Source organism: Sturnira hondurensis, unplaced genomic scaffold, assembly GCF_014824575.4.
Source record: "Sturnira hondurensis isolate 20B ecotype Veracruz unplaced genomic scaffold, ASM1482457v3 Scaffold0007401, whole genome shotgun sequence".
NCBI lineage: Eukaryota > Metazoa > Chordata > Mammalia > Chiroptera > Phyllostomidae > Sturnira > Sturnira hondurensis.
The window spans coordinates 7,744,635-7,768,874 of NW_028080032.1; the positions used below are offsets into that span (position 1 = coordinate 7,744,635).

At 54.5% G+C, this 24,240-nt stretch overlaps 2 protein-coding genes across 6 annotated transcripts; one reads left to right on the forward strand and one right to left on the reverse strand.

The window, feature by feature from the left end:
- Positions 1–6: 6 nt before the first annotated feature.
- Positions 7–10,653, forward strand: SLC4A11 (solute carrier family 4 member 11). Of its 5 annotated transcripts, none has more exons than XM_037051744.1 (21): positions 111–790; positions 1,223–2,044; positions 2,336–2,380; positions 4,463–4,615; positions 4,743–4,792; positions 5,011–5,236; positions 5,337–5,418; positions 5,653–5,776; positions 6,349–6,555; positions 6,629–6,722; positions 6,834–6,959; positions 7,038–7,151; positions 7,240–7,372; positions 7,626–7,699; positions 8,064–8,328; positions 8,405–8,511; positions 8,619–8,787; positions 8,882–9,055; positions 9,232–9,427; positions 9,530–9,699; positions 9,793–10,653. In XM_037051744.1, exons 2-21 carry the CDS (start codon positions 1,846–1,848, stop codon positions 9,854–9,856), a joined length of 2,772 nt encoding a protein of 923 aa, XP_036907639.1. In that variant the 5' UTR covers positions 111–790; positions 1,223–1,845; the 3' UTR covers positions 9,857–10,653. The 5 variants fall into 5 exon arrangements, with proteins under 5 accessions (XP_036907642.1, XP_036907639.1, XP_036907641.1 ...); XM_037051748.1 differs by having other exon boundaries at positions 611–790; positions 1,223–1,343; XM_037051747.1 differs by lacking the exons at positions 111–790; positions 1,223–2,044 and adding an exon at positions 7–78.
- A 1,916-nt stretch (positions 10,654–12,569) lies between these two features.
- ITPA (inosine triphosphatase) lies at positions 12,570–23,671 on the reverse strand. The gene is made up of 8 exons (XM_037051749.1): positions 23,551–23,671; positions 21,362–21,419; positions 20,975–21,039; positions 20,255–20,328; positions 19,438–19,469; positions 18,692–18,807; positions 14,415–14,491; positions 12,570–13,025 (listed from the first exon to the last, which is right to left on the reverse strand). Exons 1-8 carry the CDS (start codon positions 23,614–23,616, stop codon positions 12,881–12,883), a joined length of 633 nt encoding a protein of 210 aa, XP_036907644.1. The 5' UTR covers positions 23,617–23,671; the 3' UTR covers positions 12,570–12,880.
- Positions 23,672–24,240: the final 569 nt, after the last annotated feature.

Sequence of the window (24,240 nt, forward strand, 5' to 3'; positions counted from 1 at the left end):
GGAAGAAAAGAAGCCGTGAGCCAAGACCTTGACCCAAGAGAAAGCCGAGGGCACAACGAGGCCAGGGGAAACCGCGAGGTGCGGGGCGAGCAAACCCGATGCCGCAGAGTCAAGAGCACGGCTGGGTCCGCGGGCCAGGGCGTAGCCCAGGGAAGGCACGCCGGAACGTCTGGTTAGTCCCGGCGCGCTTCCTGGAGGAGTAGGAAGGTTTACCGCCAGAGCTGCAGGGATAAATGGAGGGGGCGGAGCAGGCGGCGGGCCCGTCCTAAAGAAGCCCTCCCCCACCCCCAAGAGGAGGGGGCGGAGGCCAGCAGCGCGCTTAAAGCCGATTCTGAGGAAGCCCTTCCTCGACCCAATGCAGTTGCTTGACTCCTTGGGCCCCTGAGCCCAGCGAGTTTCTTCCCACTTACCAGCCCCGCCCAGCTCCTAACCTGGCGACGCTTGGGCGGGCGGGCCCGAGGAAGCCGGGTCCCCACGTTCTGGTTAAGCCGCCACGGTCTTCCGGGAGCAGCCGGTTCGAAGCTGACCAGAGCGCTGGTGGGCAGGCGGTACCCAGTCCTGGGCCTCACTGCTCCCCCCTCGCCTGGGCGGGGCGGCGGAGCGGCTTTAGGACCCAGGCGCAGCACGGGGGTGTGTCACCGGCTCCCTCCGCTGGCCCGCCTGGAACGCCAAGTTTGGGGTGCAGAAGCACGGAGTGAGGATCCCGGGAGTGTGCGCGTGGGCGCAGCTGTCCGGCCGCCGATCTCCAGGGCCGAGACCACCAAGGGCGTGTTCTATTTCCAGCCTTGCGGTGGGTGCCTGAGCCGGCGGGCGCGGCAGAAAGGCCGTCCGGTCTCCGCCGGGAAGGCGTGCTAGGCAGAGACACGGAGCCATCGGGGCACTAGGGGGAATCGCTGGTTCCGCCCCTGCAAGGGCTCCGAGCATCGTGGGCGAGAGGGTCGTGGGGGCTTCCCAGCTGGGGGAAGAGTGTGGGGGCGAGTGCGGTCTCGAGGAAGCGGGTGTCCTTGTGGGGTAGACGAGCAGTGGAAGGAGACCCAGGGAAGGCATCGTGGGCAATGAGCGCTGGATTAGTGCTCTGCGTCGCTGTCTTGAGATTCTTAAGTTTTTGAACCAATGAGGTAGCCGGGGGAGGGGGCCTGGAAGTGGGCGGGACGGAGCTGTGGGTTCCCTTAACACCTCCAGCGTTGGGCTTGTCAGAGCCGGGCGCTGCTGCCTCCCACAGTCTCATTTTACGTTCTGCGCGGAACCCTGCCCACTGGTAGTGGTCCCCGGACTCCTGACTGTCCCCTGCGCGGCTGTTAGCAGTCTTCAGCGCGGCTCGGACGCCCGAGAGCCAGCGCGGGGTTTGTACAACATTTACTTGCACGTGGGGCGCCGGGGATGGAGGTAGGGTGTGTACCGTAGCCACCCTTCCAGACCTGGTCATCCGTGTCCTCTGTTCATTTCTGCGGCCTCGGTTGCCAGCTTTACTGCCCCTGCTCCTTCCTCCTTTCTGGATGCAGCCCGGGTTCCCGCCCGGCCGCTCGTCTGCCCGCATCATGCCTCCCCCTTCCACAGACCCCTAGGGTCTCCGAGTCTAGAGGCTCTTTCCTCTCGTGCACGTGGCCCCTCTTTGTGGCTTCCTTCCTTGCACAGCGCAGCACCAACAGCCGGGACCATCCGGGGCCTGGGGTGGGGAGCGCGCACAGCTCCCCCTTCCCATCCCCCTTGAGGACCAACGGCTCCGCCTCCCAGGAGGCCGGGGACTTGGCTGTGGCTCGAGTGGAGGAAGGCAACGAGAGGGAAGCCGTTGCCTCCTCGCCCCCCGTGCTGGGGCGGGTGAAGTTTGGGGCAGCCAAACGTGTGATGGGTGTTGATGGCCGTCAGTACCGACCTGAGAGTGAGAGGATCCATGTGCGGGGAGGAGGGCTTCAGCCCAGGTGCTGGGCTTGGCAGCAAAAGAAAAGAAAAAGAAGGTCCTCTACTACAAGGAGGGTAGAGGCGACTTCTCAAGAGACCAGGCCACCAAGTCCTGCAAGCAGTGAATGCCTCACTGTCTCACGGGGTACTGTTAATTACTCGTGGAGAAAAAAATGCTGAAAACATCTCTCAGCTCTCTCACCTGGGCAGCCTCTAGCAGATGGGCTAAAGAATTACAGGGTCGACTTCCTCCGGCTCCTCAAGAGGGCCCCTGCCTAGTACTGTTCCTTGCTCCTCGAGGTTGGCCTGGGTGGGGTCTCTGGGAAGGGTAAGAAGAAATCAGCAGGGCTGGTGTGAGGTGGAGAGCAGATGGGCACCAGAGACTAGCCAGGGCTGGTCCTTGGAGCTGGTAACAGTTCTTTGGCTTCCCTTGCAGAAAACTCTTCCAACATGTCGCTGAGTGGATCCATTGAGGATGTAGGTGAGTACACTCAGGTGTGGGTATGTGTACAGAGAGGGCTCCTTGGTCAAAAGCCTCTAGGGAAGCTAGTCCGGACATTGGTGGGTCTCCGGTGATCTTGCGGTGCTGTGGTCCCTCCCCTGGGCTATATAGACCATCTGGTGGTGTCCCAAGGTTCACTTTTACAATGCTCAGTTATCCGACCAGCCTTAGACCAGGTGTTTGGACGCCCACATCCCTCAGTCCCTGCCCAGCCCTGTGAGGGAGAGGCTGCCCTTGTCCCCCTACCGAAATTCTGCTTCTGCATTCCCTGTTAGCTCTGACCTAACTCGCTCTTCCCCACATCTCTGGACGGGCTCTGTGCTGTCTCTCCTGTGCCCAGACCCAGGGGCTGGCATGACCATCAGAGGGTTGTCTATGGGACAGTGCTTGGACAGAGTAGTGATGTGCCCTTACCCAGCGTCCCTAGGGCATGGCAGTGGCATGTGTCAGGCTGCTGGCAGGAGAGTTAGGTATGTGGCTGGGCTGTAGGATAGAGGAGGGGACATGGCATCCCAGGAGCCTTGCAGGGACCTGGTAGTGCCAACTGGGCAGGACCTGGGGAGAAGGGGGCAGTGTGAGGGGCAGCACGGGGGAATAGTGGGTGCTTTGGGTGACAGAGGAGAGGCTGGGAAAGGTTGAGGCTGGAGAAGCAGGTTGACAAAGCAAAGTGGGCCTGAAACTGGGCGGGAAGTTTTTCATGGACATGAGCTCCATGATAAAAGTCAGAAGGACACTGACCTAATAGCTCTGCTCCGGGCTCTGGGGCTGGTGCAGACCTGGGGCTAGGTTTCCCTAGTCCATAGGGGCCCTGCTAGGGGAGGCCTAGCACCTCCTGTCCAGAAAGAGCCCAGGCTGAGCACAGGACGACATGGGGGGGAACGGAGCCTGGGATGTGCAGAGGAAACCAGCGGGCCGGAGTGGAAGTGAGTCAGGGTGAGTCACTGCCTGGCAGGTGTAGGCGTGCTGCTGACCTGTCCCTGTCCCTGTCCCTGTCCCTGCACAGGTGTTGGGCATTGGTGGGGTCTGGGCCACAAGGGCCTCTTTCCTGGGATCACCCACAAGTGTGAACCCTAGGGGACCCATAGTCAGGAAGAGGTGCCAGCTTGGCCTAGGGTGAAGCTGCGCCCTTGGGACTCGCCAGAGAAGCAGCGTTCCATGAGTCTTGGGGAAGGCTGTCTGGCCTCCGGCTTGGAGTACTGGAGCTGGTATGCCTGGAGTTCTGGCAAACTGGCCTGAGTTGTGAGAGGTTGAAGGGGCTGGCTCAGACCGTGTGATCCCGGAGGCTTCAGAGAGCCCCAGTGGGCTTAGGGAAGGTCAGGACATTTGCACCTCACAGGGGAGCCTTCCCAGCGTGGGGGGTCTGTGCTGTGTGGGCAGTTACAGGAACCGAGAGGTAGACCCAGGGATCCATGCTCCCACCCTGGGGGAGGGGCACGATAGGGACGGGGCTGAGGCGAGGCCTCCTTCTGCAGGTCCCATCTCCTGTCAGTCCCTGGCTCCATTTCTCTGCCCTCCTGCTTCCTGGGCCCTGTGTGCTGTGTGGACTGTGTTTTCCAGCTTTGATGCTTTGCTTGCAGGCCCTCCCTGGGAGAAAGCACTCCTGGGCCAATGAGGTGGGGAGAGAGGGCTCTGGCTTGCCTTGGATCCCATTAGGGTAGCCAGGCAGGACTGGGTCCTGTAACCTGGAGTTCCTGGGAGGGCAGGGTTTGGGCAATCTTAACTGTCATTGTATCACGTTCCTGGCTCAGAGTTTGTAGAATGAACGTATTTGTTTTGTAGCCGAAACACACATATGGGTCAGAACAGTGCGAGGCCCAGTTCCTGCCACTGGAGAATGTTGGAAAAGGTTGTTGGGTGGGGGTTGAGGGGGCGGGGCCAAGATGTACATGCTCTGTCCACCTGGGCCTGAGGCTGCCTTCCTGGCCCTCGAGGGGCCTCCCTGAAGACTCACTGAGAATGTACCCAGTGGGATGGCCCAGGGTTCCTGCTCCTTGGTCTTGAACTCCTTCCTGGGGTACAGCGCTGACGGCCAGGCTCTCTCGGTGGTGGTGGGATCTCTAGGCTACCTCAAGTGTGACACAGATGATGCCTTTGAAACCCATGAGGAAAAGCTGGGGGAAGAAGCCTTCGACACAGTCAACTCCTCCATTGTGTCTGGCGAGAGCATCCGTTTTTTTGTCAACGTCAACCTCGAGGTGCAGCCCACCCAGGCTGGTATGGCCGTTGTAGCGGGGACACATGGGGGCGGGGAGGGCTGGGGACTCAGCAGGCATGGCCCCAGTCCGCCAAGAGAGACCTGAAGATGTGGGTGGCACCCTGAGCCCTCTCCCTTTTTTTCTAGCTGACACTGAATCGCCTGATGGCTGTGGGCTCCTCCACACCTCCCGCAAGGTGGGTGGCCCATCTGTGAACTGGGAGATCCTGGGTTCTGGGTCACAAGGTCAGAGTGGGAACAGCTGATCCCCCTCCCACAGACAGCTCTGCTAGCACTGTCCCTGCTGGAAGGGGAAGCTGGTCCTGGCGGGAAGGGGCAGCCAGGGGCCTCTGTGGAGGAGAGGCCTGGGCAGTGGCAGCATGCCTCACTCATGGGCCATTGTGGGTCCCCCCAGTACCTGAAGTTAAAGAACTTCGAGGAAGAGATCCGGGCGCGTCGGGACATAGATGGCTTCTTAGCACAGGCCAGCATCATCCTGAACGAGCCGGCCACCTCGCTTGATGACGTGCTGCGGGCCATGGTGTTGCGCGTAGCCCGTGACCCCGACAACGACGAGCCCAACTGCAACTTGGACCTGCTCATGTCCATGCTCTTCACGGACGCGGGGGCGCCTATGGCAGGTATGGGCTGGTTATGCCTGCCTCCCCCCACTCACCTGGGCAGGTAGATCAGGGAGGTGGGCTGACTGACCCTCCTGTCCCCTCCACAACCTGTCCTCAGTCCACCTGCTGTCGGATACCATCCAAGGAGTCACTGCCACGGTCACAGGGGTACAATACCAGCAGTCGTGGCTCTGCATCATGTGAGTTGCCAGGCCACCACATCCGGCCTCCCCACGTGTCGTGTCGGAGCCAGGCACCCACGTCCCCGCAGAGGCCGGCCCGCCCAGTTTAGGGGAAAGGATGTGAGCGCTCCTGACCCATTTGATCATCTTCCTTGGTCCATAGCAGAAACCACTGGGGGGGGTAAATCTGGGGACTCCAGGTGGTGTCCCCCCCAAGTGTGGCAGCTGTGTGCCCGCCCCCCCCTCCCGCAGCTGCATCTCCAAGTCCCTGCAGAAGCGGCACGTGTGCATCAGCCGGCTGGTCCGCCCGCAGAACTGGGGGGAGAATTCCTGTGAGGTCCGCTTTGTCATCCTGGTGCTGGCCCCACCCAAGATGGTGAGGAGAGGCCTTGGGGTGACTTCCGTTCTGGGGAGGAAGGTTCCAGGTTGCCTTGGAGGCGTCTCCTCCATGTGCTGGGTACCCCACATGGGGCCTCTGAAGATCTCATCCCCACCCTGTCCCTTCATCTTGGACTTCCTGGGTTTCCCTGAAGCATTCTTGCTAGGTCCTCATCAAGCCCTAACTTCCACAGAGATTGCTGGAAAGATTGTGTTTCCCTTCTGATGGAAAAGAGATACTTTTTTATTTTTTTAAAGATTTTATTTATTTATCCTTAGAGGGGAAGGGAAGGAGAGAAGGAGAGAAATATCAATGTATGGTTGCCTCTCATGAGTCCCCTGCTGGAAACTGGCCTGCAACCCAGGCATGTGCCCTAACTGGGAATCGAACCGTGATCGTGTGGTTCGCAGGCCCACGCTCAATCCACTGAGCTACACCAGCCAGGGCGAGATACTTTTTAAATTATTGTTCAACCATAGGGGTCTTTCTTTAGCCTGCCCCGACCTAAGCCTTCTTCTGGTTGGCTGATGATGATTGGCAGATGTGATTCCCCCATGCCCCACCCCCAGAAAAGCACGAAGACTGCAACAGAGGTGGGGCGCACCTTTGCCACCATGTTCTTGGACATCACCTTCCGCCAGAAGCTCCTGAAGACCCGCACGGTGGAAGAATTCAAGGAGGCCCTGGTCCACCAGAGGCAGCTGCTCACCATGAGCAAGGCTCTACCCTCCAACGCGAACTACAGGAGCTCCATCTGCCTTCCGAGGCCCCACCAGGTACGGGGGCCCGGTGGGCCTGGGCGGGTGGCATGGGGCATGGGCTGCAGTACTAACCGGCACTCTACTGTAGCACCTGCATCCCAAAGACTTTCTCCCTGTGGGGAAGGGCATCCGAGAGGACTTCGCCCGCAGGTTCCCCGTGTACCCACTGGACTTCACTGATGGTACGTGGCCCTGTGGTTCCCCCCAAGCGTGGCCTGTGGCTCAGGCCACAGGACAACAGGTATGCCTGTCTGGCAGCCCCCGACACTCTCTGTCCTGTCCCTCATTCCTAGGCATTATTGGCAAGAACAGGGCGGTGGGCAAATACATCACCACCACCCTGTTCCTCTATTTCGCCTGCCTCCTGCCCACGATCGCCTTCGGGTCCCTCAATGATGAGAACACTGATGGGGCCATCGGTGAGAGGCCGGGGGTTGGCAGGGAGGGCTGGGTGGGACCCAGGACTGCGCTGCCATCCTGACCACCCGACTCCTCAGATGTGCAGAAGACCGTGGCCGGGCAGAGCATCGGGGGCCTCTTGTACGCACTCTTCTCTGGGCAGCCGCTGGTGGTGCTGCTGACAACTGCACCCCTGGCCCTCTACATCCACGGTGCGGTGGGGTTGTGGCGGGGAGAGGGCGTGGCGGCCCCCGGCCCGAGCCTGGCCCTGACTGCCCACCCCCATCCTGCTGCCTGCAGTGATCCGCGGCATCTGTGACGACTACGATCTGGACTTCAATACCTTCTACGCATGGACAGGCCTGTGGAACAGTTTCTTCCTTGCTGTGTATGCCCTCTTCAACCTCAGCCTGATCATGCGTCTCTTTAAGAGGTGACAGGGGCTTCCTTGAACTGCTGGGACCTTCGAGTAGGAGGGAGACCAAGGCCGGGGGCCTGGGTCAGCCTCCATGCCAGCCTCAGACGTCCTGTAACCCTAGAGGGGATGGGGTGCCCCCAAGGGGAAAGCTCGGGACTGGTCCTCTTCCTGGCAGTAGGAGGTGAGGGGCCACACCAAGGATCAGGGAAGCCTCCCCCCGACAATGACTCACCCCCATCTTATGAGGCATATCACCACCCCCCGGCAGGTCAACAGAAGAGATCATTGCCTTGTTCATCTCCATGACATTCATGCTGGATGCTGTCAAGGGCATGGTCAAAAGTGGGTATCTGGCCCGGGCTGCCAACTGTGTCCCTCTCCTTGTTGCGGAGGGATCTGAGTTAGTGGGGTTACAGGCCATGACTGGGGCAGTCAGGCGACTCGTGGGCTGAGTGGTTCCGGTGCTCAGGGCACTGCGAGGAGCAGCATCCCCCTGTGCTGCGGGGCAACAGGGCCGCCCCAGGCAGGATCCAGAGGCGCTGGGCCAGGCCTGGTGAGCGAGCAGACCAGGCAGAGGGACCAGGGCAAGTGGTGGGAGTGCTGGGTGGATGGGCAAGTCGATGGGATCCTGGCTGATGGAGAAGACCAGCTTCCCCACAGTCTCCCAGAACCCAGATGGCTGAGGCCCCTTGGCCTGTATCCACAGTCTTCCAGAAGTACTACTATAGCAACAGCCAAGGGAACTACGGCGTAGATCGCAGTTCCCTGCTGAGCCTGCTGGGCCTCGGCACCAGCCTCAACGCCAGCTTCCACACGGCGCTCAACAACAGCCTCCTGGGCGGCCCGCAGGAGCTGACCTCCATAAGCAGCCATGTCGACGAGCACCCGGGCCGGGATACTGCTGTGCTCAGCCTCCTGATCATGCTAGGCACGCTCTGGCTGGGCCACACCCTCTACCAGTTCAAGAAGAGGTGAGGGGGACCTAGAGGTGAGGGTAAGGGGATGTGAGCCCCTGGACCATGCTGACACACTCGCCTGTGCTCCCAGCCCCTACCTGCACCCTTACATGCGGGAGATCCTGTCAGACTGTGCCCTGCCCATCTCGGTGCTCACCTTCTCCCTCATTTGCTCCTACGGCTTCCGGGAAATAAAGAGTGAGTTGTGGTTGTACTGCAATGGGATGGGTGTGGGTGAGGGCCACGTTCCCCCCCCACCCCCTCTTAAAGCTGGCGGCTGGAACAGGGTCTGTACCTCGCTACAGTGAGCAAGTTCCGCTACAACCCCAGTGAGAGCCTGTTCAAGGTAGCCAAGATGCAGTCGCTGTCCCTGGGGGCCATCAGCAGTGCCATGGGCCTCGGCTTCCTGCTCTCCATGCTTTTCTTCATCGAGCAGAACCTGGTGGCTGCCTTGGCGAACGCACCAGAGAACAGGTTTGCAGGGCTGGGCAGGGAGGGCTGAGCAGGGTGCCCACCCTCCCAGGGGCCAGCAGGGGTTCTATCCACAGCCCCTGCCTGTCTGCCGCAGACTAGTGAAGGGCACGGCCTACCACTGGGACCTGCTGCTCATCGCCATTATCAACACGGGGCTGTCTCTGTTTGGGATGCCCTGGATCCATGCTGCCTACCCCCACTCCCCGCTGCACGTGCGGGCACTGGCTCAGGTGGAGGATCGCGTGGAGCATGGGCACATTTGTGAGACGTGAGTGAGAGGCAAGAATCATGTGGGCTCTAAGGTGAAGTAGCCTGGAGCCACGTGTGACCTCGGGAGGGCTGTGGCCCTGAAGTGTCCTAGCCTGGGAACCACATGTGACCTGAGATGAGGTGTGACCTGGTGCCCCAAGGCTGGAGCTGATCTGGTGCCCTGGGACCACGCAGGATCGTGAACGTGAGGGAGACACGGCTGACCAGCCTGGGGGCCAGCATCCTGGTGGGCTTCTCCCTCCTGCTGCTGCCCTTCCCGCTGCAGTGGATCCCCAAGCCTGTGCTCTACGGCCTCTTCCTCTACATCGCCCTCACCTCCATCGACGCCAACCAGCTCTTTGAGCGTCTGGCCCTGCTGCTCAAGGACCAGGTGAGGACCTGGCCTGGAGCCGAGCTGTGGGGGGGAGGTGCCGCGGCACCAGACCTGCCCACACCTGGCCCTCCCGCCCACACCTGGCCCTCCCGCCCACAGGCCTCGTACCCACCCACCCATTACATCCGGAGGGTGCCCCAGAGGAAGATACACTACTTCACGGGGCTGCAGGTCCTGCAGCTGCTGCTGCTCTGTGCCTTCGGCATGAGCCCCCTACCCTATATGAAGATGATCTTTCCCCTCATCATGATTGCCATGATCCCCATCCGGTGAGCAGGGGGGGCCTGGGATGGGTGCCCTCTGCCTCCTCCCAGATCCGACGTTCATCTTTCTGCCTGTTCTCTACTCCCTCTCCCCCACAGCTACAAGCTGCTGCCCCAAATCATTGAAGCCAAATACCTGGACGCCATGGATGCTGAGCACTGACTGGCAGGCCCTGGCACACCCTGTTTATCTGTCCCTCCGGGTCTCCCCAGCCTGGCTGTGCCTTCTCGTGGGGAGGTGTGGGTGTCTTGGAGTGCTGCGCCATGCTGCGCCCCCTCCCAGCTGTCCCAACAGGCCTAGGGCATCTGTCCCTCGTGGGCGGTCTGTGGTGTGTGCCTGCACGGCCCACTGCCTGTTGCTTTGGGTGAAAACACTGCTCAGGGCAGCCTCTGCCCAGGGTGGGACAAAGCAGGACAGATTTTCTTTTGATAAAAGAGTCAGATGCCCGAGAGAGAGACCATTTCCTTGATTGTGTAAGGAACTCACTGTGCGCACATTAGAGAATAAAGCTCCTGTTTCTATGCTTCTACAAGCTCTCCGTCCCTGTAGCCCTGCCCATCTGGACAAGGGGGTTCCTGCTTGTCGGGTGCCCTCTGTGTGCTGTCACCTCCACTCAGCACAGTGGACGCGGGCCCAGCAAGGAAACGTGGAGGACCCAGGAAGCCTTTGTGCTGCCGGAGACCAGCAGAAGGGGGTGTCTGTGAAGACCCTGAGGAGAGAGGGCTTGGGGCCAGTGAAGAGTGTGGCTGGTGTGGGGAAGTCAGCAGGGCCGACAGCAAAGGGCCCCGACTCGAGGCAGCTGCAGAGCAGTCTGAGCTGGGACCGAGAACGGGCGTGTGTAGGTCAGACTGGCAGTTTTGAACTGTCTGGTCTGTTGGGTAGATCCTAGAACTTACAGGTGGGGGGGGGGTGGCGCAGGAGCTGCATCCCGCACCAGGGCAGTGCTGGGGTGAGGGAAGTAGAAGAAACCAGATGGTGGGGCCTGGTTGGAGGACAGAAGCTGCCATGTTTCACGCACCCTGGCCAACCACCAAGTGACCACACTGGACAGTGGCAGCTGGCAGTGGGGACCACACGTCTGAGGCTCAGGGGAGCCCCCCGCCCCATTCATACCTAGGGGCAGCAGCAGTGACACACAGAGCACCCGCCTCACAGACACCCCTTTACGTCATCATTTAGAACTCTGGCTGGACAAATATTTACACCACAGACCAAGGGACCAGATGAGAAGACAGTTCCCTTTGGATGTATCCAAAGCCACAAATGGACTAAGATCTACATACACAAAGAATTGTAAACCAGCCATAAAGACAATGCCTCTGAGAGAAAAGCAGCAAAGGTTATGAACAGAAGGGGAGGCTGAAACTGTAACAGGGATGGCGAGAGATGCTCAGACACCCCAGAAATCTAAGAAATGCAACCCAGCAGCAAGGTGGCACCATCCGCTTTGTAGATGCAAAAGTGAGGCTGGATGAACCATTGAGCAGGAGACAGGCGGGGCGCCCTCCTGCATTGATGGAAGGAGTGGAGATCAACACAAGACACCTCCCGCTCTTGACTGAGCAGTGCTCTCTGGGGGGATGGGTAACTCAAAAAGGGGGCATAGTTGAGTGCCAGCCTTCGAACCAAAGGGTCGCCAGTCCAATTCCCAGTCAGGGCACATGCCTGGGTTGCAGGCCAGATCTCCATGCACAAGAGGCAACCACACATTGTTTTTCTCCCTCCCCTCCCTTCTCTAAAAATAAATAAAATTTAAAACAAACTAACAACAGGTGGAGAGAAAGTGTACTCAGTATCAGGACAGAACTCTGGGGAAGAAGCTGGGTCAACAGAAAGGGATGCCTTGCCCTAAGCTGTATATACCTGCCCCACCCACGTGGCATGTGAGCCGTTGGAGCTCCTTCCCCAGTAGCCTGGGTATCCCTGAGGGTGGGGCCATGTCTAGAACCAGTAGGCAGGCCCCCAGTACCCCACATCAGCCCAGCCAGACATTGCCTGCCACCAAGGAGACCACTCAGAGGAGGCTCGGCCGCTGGCGCATTCTGGGAAAACGATCCCGCTGCGCCTCAGAGGCAAGAGTTGGGGGAGAAGACCTGGCCTGAGCCCCATGCACCAGGGGAAGGAGCAAGGGTTAAACCCACGTGCCAGGCCATGCTGCCAGGACTAAAAGAAAACGGCCTGGAGTGGCTGGGCCCTTCTCCAGAGCTGCCTGTGAGCAGAGGTAAGCCTGGGAGTGACCCGCCAGCACTGAGTACTTCGCCGTGGCCTGTCCCCTGGCCTGCTGCACACAACAGGCTTTTCTCAACAGCTGCAAGGTGGGGCACCTCCACCTCCCCAACACCTGCTGGAAAGGCAAGGGAACCAACCCAGGCCTCCAAAGTCTCTCCCACAGAATGGTTTCACCAGGGCATGGTGAGACGCTGGGGCGGCTGGGCCTCCTGAGAGGCCTGAGGGGCCCAGGTGAATATGGCATGTCAGTCCAACTGGGGTCAAGGACTCATCTCTGTCCCTACCATAAAAATGAACTTGGCATTATAATCATAAGCCAACATCTGAGCTGCTCTAATGATAACCCCACAAGCACAAGCACCAGACACCCCACACAGCCCAGCAAACACCACGGAGACCAGTGTATCCCTCAGTGGGTGGGTGGGCAGCATGGATCTGCAGGAAGGCCAGCCCCTGATCTAAGACTTGAAGAATGAAAGAAAAGGCACAATACGCAGGCTAGTGCGGGCACGAGAACGCACTGGACACAGCTCTGTCCTCATCCCGTCAACACCCCTTGCCCACCTGAGAAGTCTGCTCCTGCCAGCGGGGACTCAGGAGACAGACACCTGCCCGGGGCAGGTTTCAAAGCAGTACATCCAGTTTATTTTGGAGTGTCTTCCAGAAGCTTTATTTGCCACATTTTAAACACACTGAGACTATTTGTGTGCTTCTTTCCCAAACCTTCAATCCTGCCATGGCCAGTTTAACACGTGATCCAAGGCCTAGAGGCTCAGGAGAGACCACTGGGTTCCCAGCAGCAAGAGAGCAGGATCCCTTGCCCAGTTTCTCTAAACAGAGCCACTTGCTCCTCCAGACTGGCAAGGCTGGTCCGGTGAGGCCATCAGGTCTCAATACCCCCAGGAAGTAACCCTGAAGGACATACTGGGCGGGGGGTGCTGCCTGATGGGTCTCAGGCTAGCCCTCCCCGGATCCCCGGCGGGCATGCTCATCATCACTGGTCCCAGGAGAAGTCAGGCTGCCGAAGTATTCCTGCAGCTCACGCAGGGCCCGGAAGCGATGGGAGATGGTGTTCTTCTCAGCTTTGGGCATCTCTGCATACCTAAGAGGCGACGGCAGCAGCTCAGAGTAGGGAGGCCACGTGGGGGAGGGTGTATACCCCATTCCAGAGCCCAGAGCTCTAGAAGTCCCCAGGAAAGGGTAGCAGTGCCACCAGCTCCTAGCAGCCAGTTAAGTTCTTAAAAAATCACGAAGTTTTAAATTCCTCTATAGGTAGAAACCCCTGTTAATGAATGTGGAAGGATATTAAACTTGTTCCAGTGTGTCCAGAAGTCATTAAGGGAAGCTGGGGACAGGGGACCAGCTGCGTGTTTGATCGGCTTTGTCATCTGTTGACAGGAAGCAGTGGGGCCTGGCAGAGCGAACACAGCAGTGTCCTCTAGTGCACTGTGGGGGTGGGGGCAGCGTGGGACAGCCGGCTGGTGGCCTGTGCTCCACGCCACAATAGTGAGGTGAGAATCCCACACCCCAACGGCAGGCTTCAGATCCGTGCTGTCCAGTATGTGGCCACTAGCCACATGTGGCCATTTAAATTTAAACCAATCACAACTGAATAAAAAGAATCGCAATTCCTTAGTCACTCTAGCCACGTTTTATTTTATATTGTTTTATAGGGCCTTTTAAAAAATTTTAAGACAAGAGAGAGAGAAGCAAGGAATTCTTGTTCCACTTATTTATGCATTCACTGGTTGATTCTTGTATGTGCCCTGAATGAGGATCGAACCCATAATCTTGGCATTGGATAATGCTCTAGCCAACTGAGCGACCTGGCCAGGGACGCCCTCAAGCACATTTTAAATTCCCCACTGCCACTTGCAGCTAATTGCTACTGGACTGGACAGCACAGATGTAAAACATTTCTGCCACCAAAGAGTGTTCTTGGACAGTGACCTTCTACGTTGTCCTCAGCCCTATCCGGCTTTTGTGAGGTCTCAGGCCGTGCTCCCTATAGGCCCCTCCAGCCTGGAAACCTGGCTCCAGTAAAAGGCCCACACGTCCCATGGAAATAAGAGGGGAAACAGATATAAAATACTGAGATCACTCAGCACTGGGGGGGAGGCGGGGTTTGACGTGATACCCACCAAAGGCCACAAAGTGTTAACATTTTTCCAAACTAAAGGAGGGGGTCAGAAGACCATCCCACAGAACGGTCAAATATATACAACAAGCCACGGACAGAGAGGGGAAGCCACTGGAGTCACACAGCAGCTCTGCTGTGCGCTGGCACCCTAGCCCAGGTCTCTCCCAGCCACGCCTGGCTGCCTTCCCCGCCTTGGACTGGGCCTCCCAGATTCCTTGCGTCCACCCCAGCAGAGATGCCTTCAGCTGGAACGGCACCCTCAGAGCCTGCTCCATCCACATCCGCGTGCCTGCACACTTGGGTGGGGCGCCGACCCGGTGCAGATCCCCAACAAGAACCCGGGCTCCTTACGTTTGCTCGTATCCATCAGGCTGAAAGCAGGGGTCCCAGCCGAAGTCCCGGCAGCCTCGGGGTACCACAATCTGGCCCTGCCAGAGGAAAGGGGGACAGGCATGTCACTGGACATGGAGAAGATGCACTAGGAAGACAGCTGTACCTAGTCTGAGTTTAGTTTATGGATTTGGTTAAATCCTACTTACTAAAAACACATGGTTTGAAAGGGTCCATGATACCTGCAAATGTTTGCTAAACACATAAATAAAATGCACAGCGGGACAGCTCTCCCCTCACACCCAGGGAGGAACCATGTACTCGATCTCCCTGGAAACGCCCTCCCTCTCGACAGGTCTGATAAACTGTGACCTACTGAAGAGAATCAACTGCAAAAGCCCGACAGAAAACGTTTTCTCCTACATGTGAAGTTAAGGGCCCTGAATGTGCAGACCAGCCCCATGCCTGCTCCTGTTACTGCATTTCTCAAAATGCAATGGAGGCTCTAACAATCAGGTGAAAATGTCACAGAAACTACTTAGCACAATGTTCAACATAGAAATGAGCCCAATAAATACTGGCTGCGATAGGTAAAGTCCTCCAGAAAAATGTTACAAAGAGAACCAATGATAGCCCAGGGTCATGAAGTGTCAGGCTATCTGGAAAGCAATAAAAGAAAAAGCTAATCTAAAAAAAACAAGAGGGAGTAGAGGACAGGGATCAGCCACCTAAGTGTCCAGGCATTCGGCCCAAAGGCAAATTCTGCTTCTGCCAGCCAGCTGGGAGCTGTGTGCCCAAGGCTGGTCACTGAACTTCTCTGAACCACACCCAAGTAACACCTGTTTTCTAAACATATGCAGTGAGGCAGGTAGTTTTATCAGTACTGAGGTTACAGGAGGCCCGGCCTTGCTCTCACAAAATGACCTTAAGCAAAATAGACATCAAACCAGTAGACAAATGACCAAAGGCAAAATGTCTTACAGGGAGCTGGACTCAAGAACAGGATGGAATGACCTGGGAAGCCCTCAGGGGTGCTGAGGCCCTGAAACAGGAAGGGCTTGGCACATCTGTTGCTGAAAGGACAATGCATTTGGGTTCAGGGGACTCAGGTGAGAACAGAACATGGGGAAAACAGGGCCACCTCAGGTAAAGTGGAGGCTGGGGAGCAACAAGGTGCACGAAGTGGCCAGAGCTAGGGAGACAAGACGGAATGGTGGGGACTACAGTGCCTGGACCCCATCAGCCAGGTTCATGGTTGTTCAAACTTCCGACTTTTGAGAGAACATTTCTGTGTTCACAGCATTATTCAAAACAGCCAAAATGTGGAAGCAATAAACGTCCATCGATTGATAATGGATAAAGAAAACGTGGCACATATGTACAATGGAATGTTATTCCACCTTAAAAACAAACGAAGCCCTGGCCGGGTGGTTCGGTTGGTCAGAATGCTGTGCTGATACAACAAGGCTGGGGTTTTGATCTCTAGTCAGAGCACATATAAGACTCAACCAATGAAGATATAAATAAGTGGAACAAAATTGATATTTCTCTCTCTCCAGCTCTTCCTCCCCCTCTAAAGTCAATTTTTAGGAATTTCCAGCCAAGATGGAGATGTAAGTAGATACACTTTGTCTTCTCTCACAACCAAAAAAAGGACAACAACAAATTTAAAGACAAAAAACAACCAGAACTGCCAGGAAATAGAACTGTATGGGAGTCCAACCACCAAGGAGTTAAAGAAGAAACACTGATTCAGACCAGTAGGGTGGGCAGAGTCGGGCAGCTGGGCGGAGAGGACAAGTGGCCAGGTGGCAGCTGGCAGACCAGGTGGTCCCACATTTGCATGTAGATAAACCAGGAAGAACAAACAGGGAGTGAGACAGACTGTGCAACCCAGGGTTCCAGAGCAGGGAAATAAAGCCTCAAAACCTCTGGCTGTAAAAACTGGTGTGAATAGCAGGAGACTTTCCCAGCCTCACAGGAGAGTTCTTTGGAAAGACCTACAGAGTCCTAGAATGTACACAAACCCTCCCACCTGGGAATCAGTACCAGAGGGGCCCGATTTGCTTGTGGGAAGAGGGGGAAGTGACTGAAAGCCAGCAAAATAGAGCAAGCAGCATTGTTCCCTCTTTGATCCCTGCCCCCCACACAGCACCAGAATACAGTGTTATGGGTTGCCCTGCCCTGGCAAATACCTAAGGCTCTGCCCCTTACAACGTAACAGGTGCATGAAGACAAAAAAAGATGGCCCGAATGAAAGAACAGATCAAAGATCCAAAAATAGAACTAGGTGATGAAGAGATAGACAACTTATCAGATACACAGTTCAAGACATTGATAATCAGGATGCTCACAGAAATGGTTGAATACAGTTGCAAAATAGAGGAAAAAGTGAAGGCTATGCAAAGTGAAATAAAGGAAAATGTACAGGGAACCAACAGTGATGAGAAGGAAACCAGGACTCAAATCAACGATTTGGACCAGAGGGAAGAAATGAACATTCAACAGGCACAGAATGAAGAAACAAGAATTCAAAAATATGAGGAAAGGCTGAGGAGCCTTCAGGACAACTTTAAACATTTCAACATTTGAATCATAGAGGTGCCAGAAGGAGAAGAAGATCAAAAACTTGAAAATTTACTTGAACAAATAATGAAGGAGAACTTCTCCAATCTGGCCAAGGAAATAGACTTCTAGGAAGTCCAGGAAGCTCAGAGAATCCCAAAGAAGTTGGACCCAAGGAGGAACACACCAAAGTACACCATAATTGCATTAGCCAAGATTAAAGATAAGGAGGGAATCTTAAAAGTATTGAGAGAAAAGGAGACAGTTTCTTACAAAGTAATTCCCATAAGACTATCAGATGATTTCTCAAAAGAAACCTTGCAGGCAAGAAGGGGCTGGAAAGAAGTATTCCAAGTCATGAAAGGCAAGGACCTACATCCAAGTTTGCTCTATCCAGCAAAGCTTTCATTTAGAATGGAAGAGCAGATAAAGTGTTTCCCAGATGAGGTCAAGTTAAAGGAGCTCATCATAACCAAACCCTTATTAAAATGTTAAAAAGATTTATCTAAGAAAAAGATGATCAAAAATATGAACAGTAAAATGACAACAAACTTACAACTATCAACAACTGAACCTATAAAATAAAAACAAACTAAAAACAACTAGAACAGGAATAGTCACAGAAATGGAGATCACATGGAGGATTATCAGTGGGGAGGGGCTGGGGGAGAATAGGGGAAAAGGTACAGGGAATAAAAAGCATAAATGGTAGGTGCAAAATAGACAGGGGAAGGTTAAGAATGGTATGGGAAATGGAGAAGCCAAAGGACTTATATGTATGACCCATGGACATGAATTAAGGGGGAGGGACATGTTGGTGGGAGTCGGGGAGTGCATGGCACAGGGCAATAAAGGGGAGAAAAATGGGATGACTTTAATAGCATAGTCAGTAAAATATATTTAAAAATCAGTTTTAAAAAGTTCTAGAGATATGTTGTACAATAGTATGCATATAGTTAATTAACACTGCTGTACTTTACACTGAAAAAATGGCAACAGACGACCTCTTGCGTTTTTAACACACACGTTAAAAACCACACAGTGCAGACAGGAGGTCTCTGTGGTTGGCCCCTCGTGGAGTCCCTGGGACACGGCTTTGTGGGACAGTGGGACTCTGAATTTCATCCTGAGCAGAAGGGACAAAGCGGGAGTGAAATGCCAGAAGGTGTACTCTTGTCATCAGCCACAAGGACAGAATACCTGGACTGGGGGGTGGGGGGCACAGTTCGGAGAGCACTGTGGACACTGTGAGAAGCAGGTGAACCTCACAGGTAAGCAGGAGGCATTGAAGGGCAGTTGGGAAAGGAACGAGATGGGAACAAAGTTCTATATAAACATGAAAAGTTGGAAAAGCTCTGAGATTTTCAAGGGAAGCTGTAGCCTCAGGCGTTGGGTGAGGAGACTGGAACCTGCAGAAGTCTAGGCTGCAGATGTAGCTCTGGGAGTTGGCCTCCTTCAGTTTCCACCTCTGCTTCTCAGGAGGGCATATAGTGCAGAGCTCTGGGTGCACGAGCCACACGTGTCTCCCTCAAACGGGATCCTCAGGCAGCACACAGATTTCGGGATTGACAGCACTTCTATTTCTGGTGCCCACAGCCAGTTCTGGGCAAAAGCCTGGAACTCACTTGGGCCTGGACACCATCCCCTCTACTTTCCTGCAGAAGACTCTGGGCCTGTCAGCTGGAGTCGCAGCGCCCCCTAGCGGCATGTGGTGGACCAGCATGGGTACGCACCGAGGTCCGGCCCCTGAATAGGAGCACAGGCTCACTTGCATTCCCACTGCTGAAGGCGAATGTGCAGAGCGCATACGCTGACTTGTCCTCGAATCCAGCCAGGAGTTGGTGGAGACCTGTGGGCAGGTAGTGAGGGCACAGTGCAATCTGTGCGGCCCAGCCCCCACTCCCCACCCGAGGCCCTGAATTAGGGGGCACGTGCCAAACTGGGGGGCTTATGTTATCAGATAAGCCTTGTGCTGATAAACCTGGAAGTTGGGTCATGAGGACATGGGGCTCATTATTCTATTCTACTATTGTATATGTTTAAATGCTCATTAATATAAAGTGTTTCTAGGAGCACCTAAAAAGGGAACTTTTTAGCCTGCACCCTAGGTGAGAGGGCAGGCACTGCTGGGGCCCAGGAGGGGAAGACCCCAACCCCCAGGCCTGGGCTGAGGCAAGGACAGGCAAGCAGTCAGTAGGCCAGGCCTCTCAGCCAAAATCAACAGTAGTCCCTTTGTCCCTCAAATTCAGAGCCCCCACCACCCCTTTCCCATCTACCTCCCACAACTCAGTGCTCCCTGGAGCTAGGTGTGCATGCAACATGTGAGCTTCAGGTTATAGATGGGGAAACTGAGGTGAACAGAGGCCCATGGTGGGGCTGGAACCTGAGATTCCTAACCACTATTTGGGGCCCTCCCTTGGACCACTGCCAGATTCTCAGTTCCCAACAGATCTAAAGGGAGAAATAAAAAGGACGATACCTTCAGGCTTTAACTTCTCCAGAAACCACTTTCTGCAAGACAAATAAAGGCAAGTCGGACACCAGAAGATGGATCTTCTGACCATCTTCTTCTCCAGTGCGCACCCTCAACCCAGGACATGATAAAGAATGTCTCACCTCAAAATGAGGACAAATCCTCCAATAGGAAAAAGAAAATGGGGGCAAAGAGGCAATGTGTAGAAGAATCAACAATTCAGTGAAGGCCTGAAGCTGACTGGTAATTAGGGAAATGTAAATTAAAAGCTCACGTGACAGCATTTCACGCTTCCCACATTGCAGATATAGAGCAATGCATCCTGTAAGTGTATATGGGTGCTGCGGCATTGGCAAACGTATTGGCAACCCAACATGTTAAAGATACACGTACCCCAGACCCAGGAACAGTACTGCTAAGCATTTGCTCTCCAACCCCAGAGACAGGTATTCAGATTGGGATATTTGTATCCCAGAGATACACAAAGACCTTCTGAGGGGGTTCAGGGCACTGAATATTTTAAGAAAATCCATTTTCAGATTTTGACTTCCTTATTTTCTCTTCCCTGAAATTGATCTGCCCATGAATGTACCTCTTCAACAGGTGGGTTTCCCTTGCACATCTCCGCTTACACAATAACATTCTCACACTTTACAAAAGAAACACATGCCTTTCCTCCAACCCTAATCCTTCCTCAGGACAATCTGAAATACTGACGTTGATGCCAAGACAGTGAATGAACCGCAATATCAGGTAACCAATCATTTCCAAGTTCAGGTGGTTTTGTGGGCAGGACTCTGCAAGGGGGTGGGGGAGCACTCACATGTAGGGGCCAGGGAGGCCCCCAAGGGCATTGAAGCACAGACAGGTGTCTTCTACCAGCACAGGCCCCTGCACCTGCAGCACAAGGAAATGCAACCCTGAGACCTACCACCAGCAGCAGGCCCTGCCGCAGCCCTGAATTCCCAGGCCACCCAAGCTGGGACAGGCCCACATCTAATTGGGATCTGACAGTGTTGCAACAGCAGCAGTCATAGCAGCTGAAGACAGAAGTCCACCTCCTACTGGGATTAGCCCAGGCTTATCTCTTACATGCCTCTTAGAGTTGAGAACACCAAAGCCTGGCAGGTTGTAAAGACTGCTTTAGGCACAGCAACAGAAAAGATGGGATTCATACTGAGGCAGCCTGACCCATCGGAAAGTGCTCTTTCTCAGTTCCACAGAGATAAGTGAGTGCAGGGGTATGTGTGCATAGGGAGAATGTAGGGACTGAAATGTATGTATCTGAGAATTAGGGAGAATCATGTATGTGGTGGCCTGCAGAGATACTATGAGAAAGGCATAGTATCTGCAGTCACACTTGAGAAAGGCAGTATTCTAGGGCCAACGTGAACTGACCCCAGATCAGCTAGGCCTGGACAGGTCCTTAAAGTCATAACAAACTGTGCCTGCCCTGTTGTTCTCCACTTATCCCCAGTAGGCACAGGCTCCAGGAGCCCCCAGGACAAGAAAAGTAGGTAGAAAACACATGCAGATCAAGCACCTGGCGAGCTGCCTCCCGACACTTCTGTATGGAAATCTCATCAGGCTCTCCCTGGTACTCTGGCACTTTGGGGGGAAAAGACACACAGAGAGTCAGGTCACCAGCAGAGAGAGACGTCAAACCGTCTTTTAAAAATAAAACAAAACACACCCTGGCTGGTGTTGTTCAGTGGATTGAGACTCGAACTGCAAAGTAAAGGGTTGCTGGTTCGATTCCCAGTCGGGGCGCATGCCTGGGTTGCAGGCCAGGTCCCCGGTGACAGGCACGTGAGAGCCAACCATACATTGATGTCTCTCTCCCTCTCTACCTCCCCCTCTTCCCCTCTCTCTAATAATAAAGAAATAAAAGATAAAAAATAAAAATAAATAAAACAAAACAGAGACATACAGTCAATTTTCTGTGCCACCAAAGTACACGGGAACTTGTCTCCCAGAATCTGAATGACCTGTTCCAAAATGAAAGAACAATGAACACCACTTGTTAACAATTTCCCATCATTGCACAAGCTGCCATCCACCATTCTCATAAGGCAATTCTCCTGCCAGGCCCCTAGAGCTTACCAAGTCAGGCCCCTGACCTCACCCCTGCCTTCAGGATCCACCCCAGCAGGTCATCTCCCTCATCTCCGCAGTCTCCTACTTCAGGTCTCTGTTTGTGCTCACCGCCTACACAGAACACCCTCTTTCCTTCTCAATGCCCCCTATATTCCTAGGCCAGGAATTCTCTATCAGGCATTACCCAGAATTGAGGAGACCTGTGAACTTGGATGGGGAAAAAAATACCTATTTTCAAAAAGATTTTATTACTTTATTTTTAGACAGAGGGGAATGGAGGGAGAAAGAGAAAGAGAGGGAGAGAAACATTAATGTGTAGTTGCCTCTCATGGGGGCATGTGCCCTGACAGGGAATCGAACTGGTGGCCCTTTGGTTTGCAGGCCTGCACTCAATCCACTGAGCCACTCTAGCCAGGACAAAAAATACCTATTTTTAAAAATTAATTAATTCATTTTTATTGTATTTATTGAGGTGACATTGGTTTAAAAATACCTCTTTATTTTCAGTAATCCCTAGCTGAAATTTAGCACCTCTTTCAATTGTGAATATAGAAAACCAAAGTAGCATTAGTAGTCCTGGTGACCTATAACCTTATCAAAATCACAGATGTCCTCATATCCCCTTACGGTTATAGCAGACATCTCAAAATATCATTTACAATTATCATTATTTTCAAATTATGGTAATTACACACACTGCTAGATTGAATCCTTTAACTGTCAATAAAGTAGATGTAACTGATGACAAATATTTATAGTATTTGGAGAATTGTACTTCTATAGATTTCCTTTGTAATTCTATGTATTTTACTTTGCATAGTTAAAAAATATTATCCTGAGAAAGGGTCCCGAAGTTCATCAGTCTGCTGGTGGGGTGCCATGGCATAATGAGGAATTAAGACTCCCTGTTTTACTAGTTCTGGCCAGGCAGCCCATCGTCCCAATAAGCCAAGACTGTGGGTTCGATCTCTGGTCAGGACACATACAAGAAGCAACCAATGAAAGCATAAATAAGTGGAATGACAAATCAATGTTTCTCTCTTCCCCTCTGTCTCCGAAATCAATAAATTAATAAAATAAAAATAAAACAAGAAGGGAGCACTTTGATTTAAGTATTTTAAAAAAAAGACTCCCTGTCTGAGGCCAGCTTCAACTCCATCTTCTCCAGCGACCAATGGCCCCCACACAGGACTCCACCTGCGTGGCCACAGCTGACTGAGCGGGGGCAAACCCTTAACCTGAGGAAGGCCAATCAGAGCTGGCGTATGGCAGAAGCCTCACTGCCCCTCCATTAGGACAAGAGGAAGCAAAAAGACCCAAATAGGAAAAAGGATGATCATCCAGTGAGAACTACAATGACAGGGCAGCCCCTCAAGAGACACCTGTTAAGGGACACCATAACATTGTACTTCCACAACAAAAGTCCGGTGGTTTATACGAGCTCCCTAATGTCCATTATTTGCAGCCAAAGACGTTTCATCAGCCCTTAGAATCCTCACAGCTAGCCACAACGTAGCCAGGAGTTTTGGATCCAATGCTTCCTTCACTCGTCTCATCATCCCCATTTCACGATAATAAAAGAGGCTGGGAGAGGCTGAGAACCCCATTTCTAGACCATGGTGAGACATAGACGGCTCGGTTTGGATGTCTGTTCTATGCTCTGTCTGGCCCCTGCCCCCCCCCCCCCCCCCCGCCCCCGAGCCAGCAGTGAGGTCTGCATCAGCTCCAAACTGGTGTCGGGATCCCGGTTTGAGGTCTAGCTCAGTAAGTGACCTTTGAGACAGGTGCTAAGGACCCCGCCATTCCTTCGGCTCCCACAACCTCTCTTTTTTTTCCCGCACAGCCCAACTCCGCGAGGTCCAACCCCTTCCACACCTGGGCCAGACCTCCTGCAGGTCTGCCTCTCCACTTCCCCTCCGCGTCTCCTCCTGCTTGCTCCCTCTCCGCCCTATCACCAGCCGACCTGACCACACGCTACCCACCCAGCCGCCTCCTGGCCGGCCTCCCACACCCTACTGGCACCTCCTCCAGTTTCTTGGCGTTCCCTGTGACAAACACTATCTTCTTCCCGGCCAAGGAGGCCGCCATCGTGAGCCTCGGTTACCTCGCAGTCCTACCGGAAGCCCCTCTCCCTCGAGTTGCGCGCACTTCCGACTGACGGCGGAAGGGGGCGGCTGGGCGTCTGGCCTGTGGTCCCGGTGAAGAAAGTCCTTGCATCCCATTACGCGCATCCGGCGGCAGCGGCTCCCTGACCGAATTAGCGAGGAAAGGCCGCGCTGGACGCCCGCAGTCCTTGCCCAGGCACCCGGCGAGTAGTGTCGTTTTTCTCGGTGAGCAGCCTGGGGCGCCGGGCACTGGAATAGAAGAAAGTGGCGCGGCCCCCCTGAGCCCGGATGCAACGGACTTCCTGGGTGCAGGTTGAGTGATCGGAGACCAGTCTCTCTCACCGAGGGACGCTGTTTTCACGGACCAGAAGAGACCTCCAGCCTCCTGTCCCGCCAATGCTTTCACCCCTCTCTGCTATTGGGGTACCGAGGGAAGCAGGAAAATCGGTTTTCCCAGAGGCCGTTGATGAGCGGCACCTCCAAGAACGGTCTCTTTGGGCCAGGGCTGCCAATGCGGGGTCTTTATCCTGACCTCACCTTCAGCCCCGGCCTTTAAGCTCCTCCTTGCCTTCCAGCTCTGAATTACTTGACCGAGAACTTAAACTTG

Excerpts from the sequence above, each read along its gene's own strand:
- ITPA (XM_037051749.1), bottom strand. The coding sequence starts at position 23,616 with ATGGCGGCCTCCTTGGCCGGGAAGAAGATAGTGTTTGTCACAGGGAAC. Across the intron at positions 21,420-23,550 it reads ACGCCAAGAAACTGGAGGAG|GTCATTCAGATTCTGGGAGA; the intron begins GTGCCAGTAGGG and ends ATTTTGGAACAG. Across the intron at positions 19,470-20,254 it reads GGCCTCCCTGGCCCCTACAT|AAAGTGGTTTCTGGAGAAGT; the intron begins GTGAGTGCTCCC and ends TTTGTCTTGCAG.
- SLC4A11 (XM_037051744.1), top strand. The coding sequence starts at position 1,846 with ATGGGTGTTGATGGCCGTCAGTACCGACCTGAGAGTGAGAGGATCCAT. Across the intron at positions 4,793-5,010 it reads TCCTCCACACCTCCCGCAAG|TACCTGAAGTTAAAGAACTT; the intron begins GTGGGTGGCCCA and ends GGGTCCCCCCAG. Across the intron at positions 8,329-8,404 it reads CTCTACCAGTTCAAGAAGAG|CCCCTACCTGCACCCTTACA; the intron begins GTGAGGGGGACC and ends CTGTGCTCCCAG.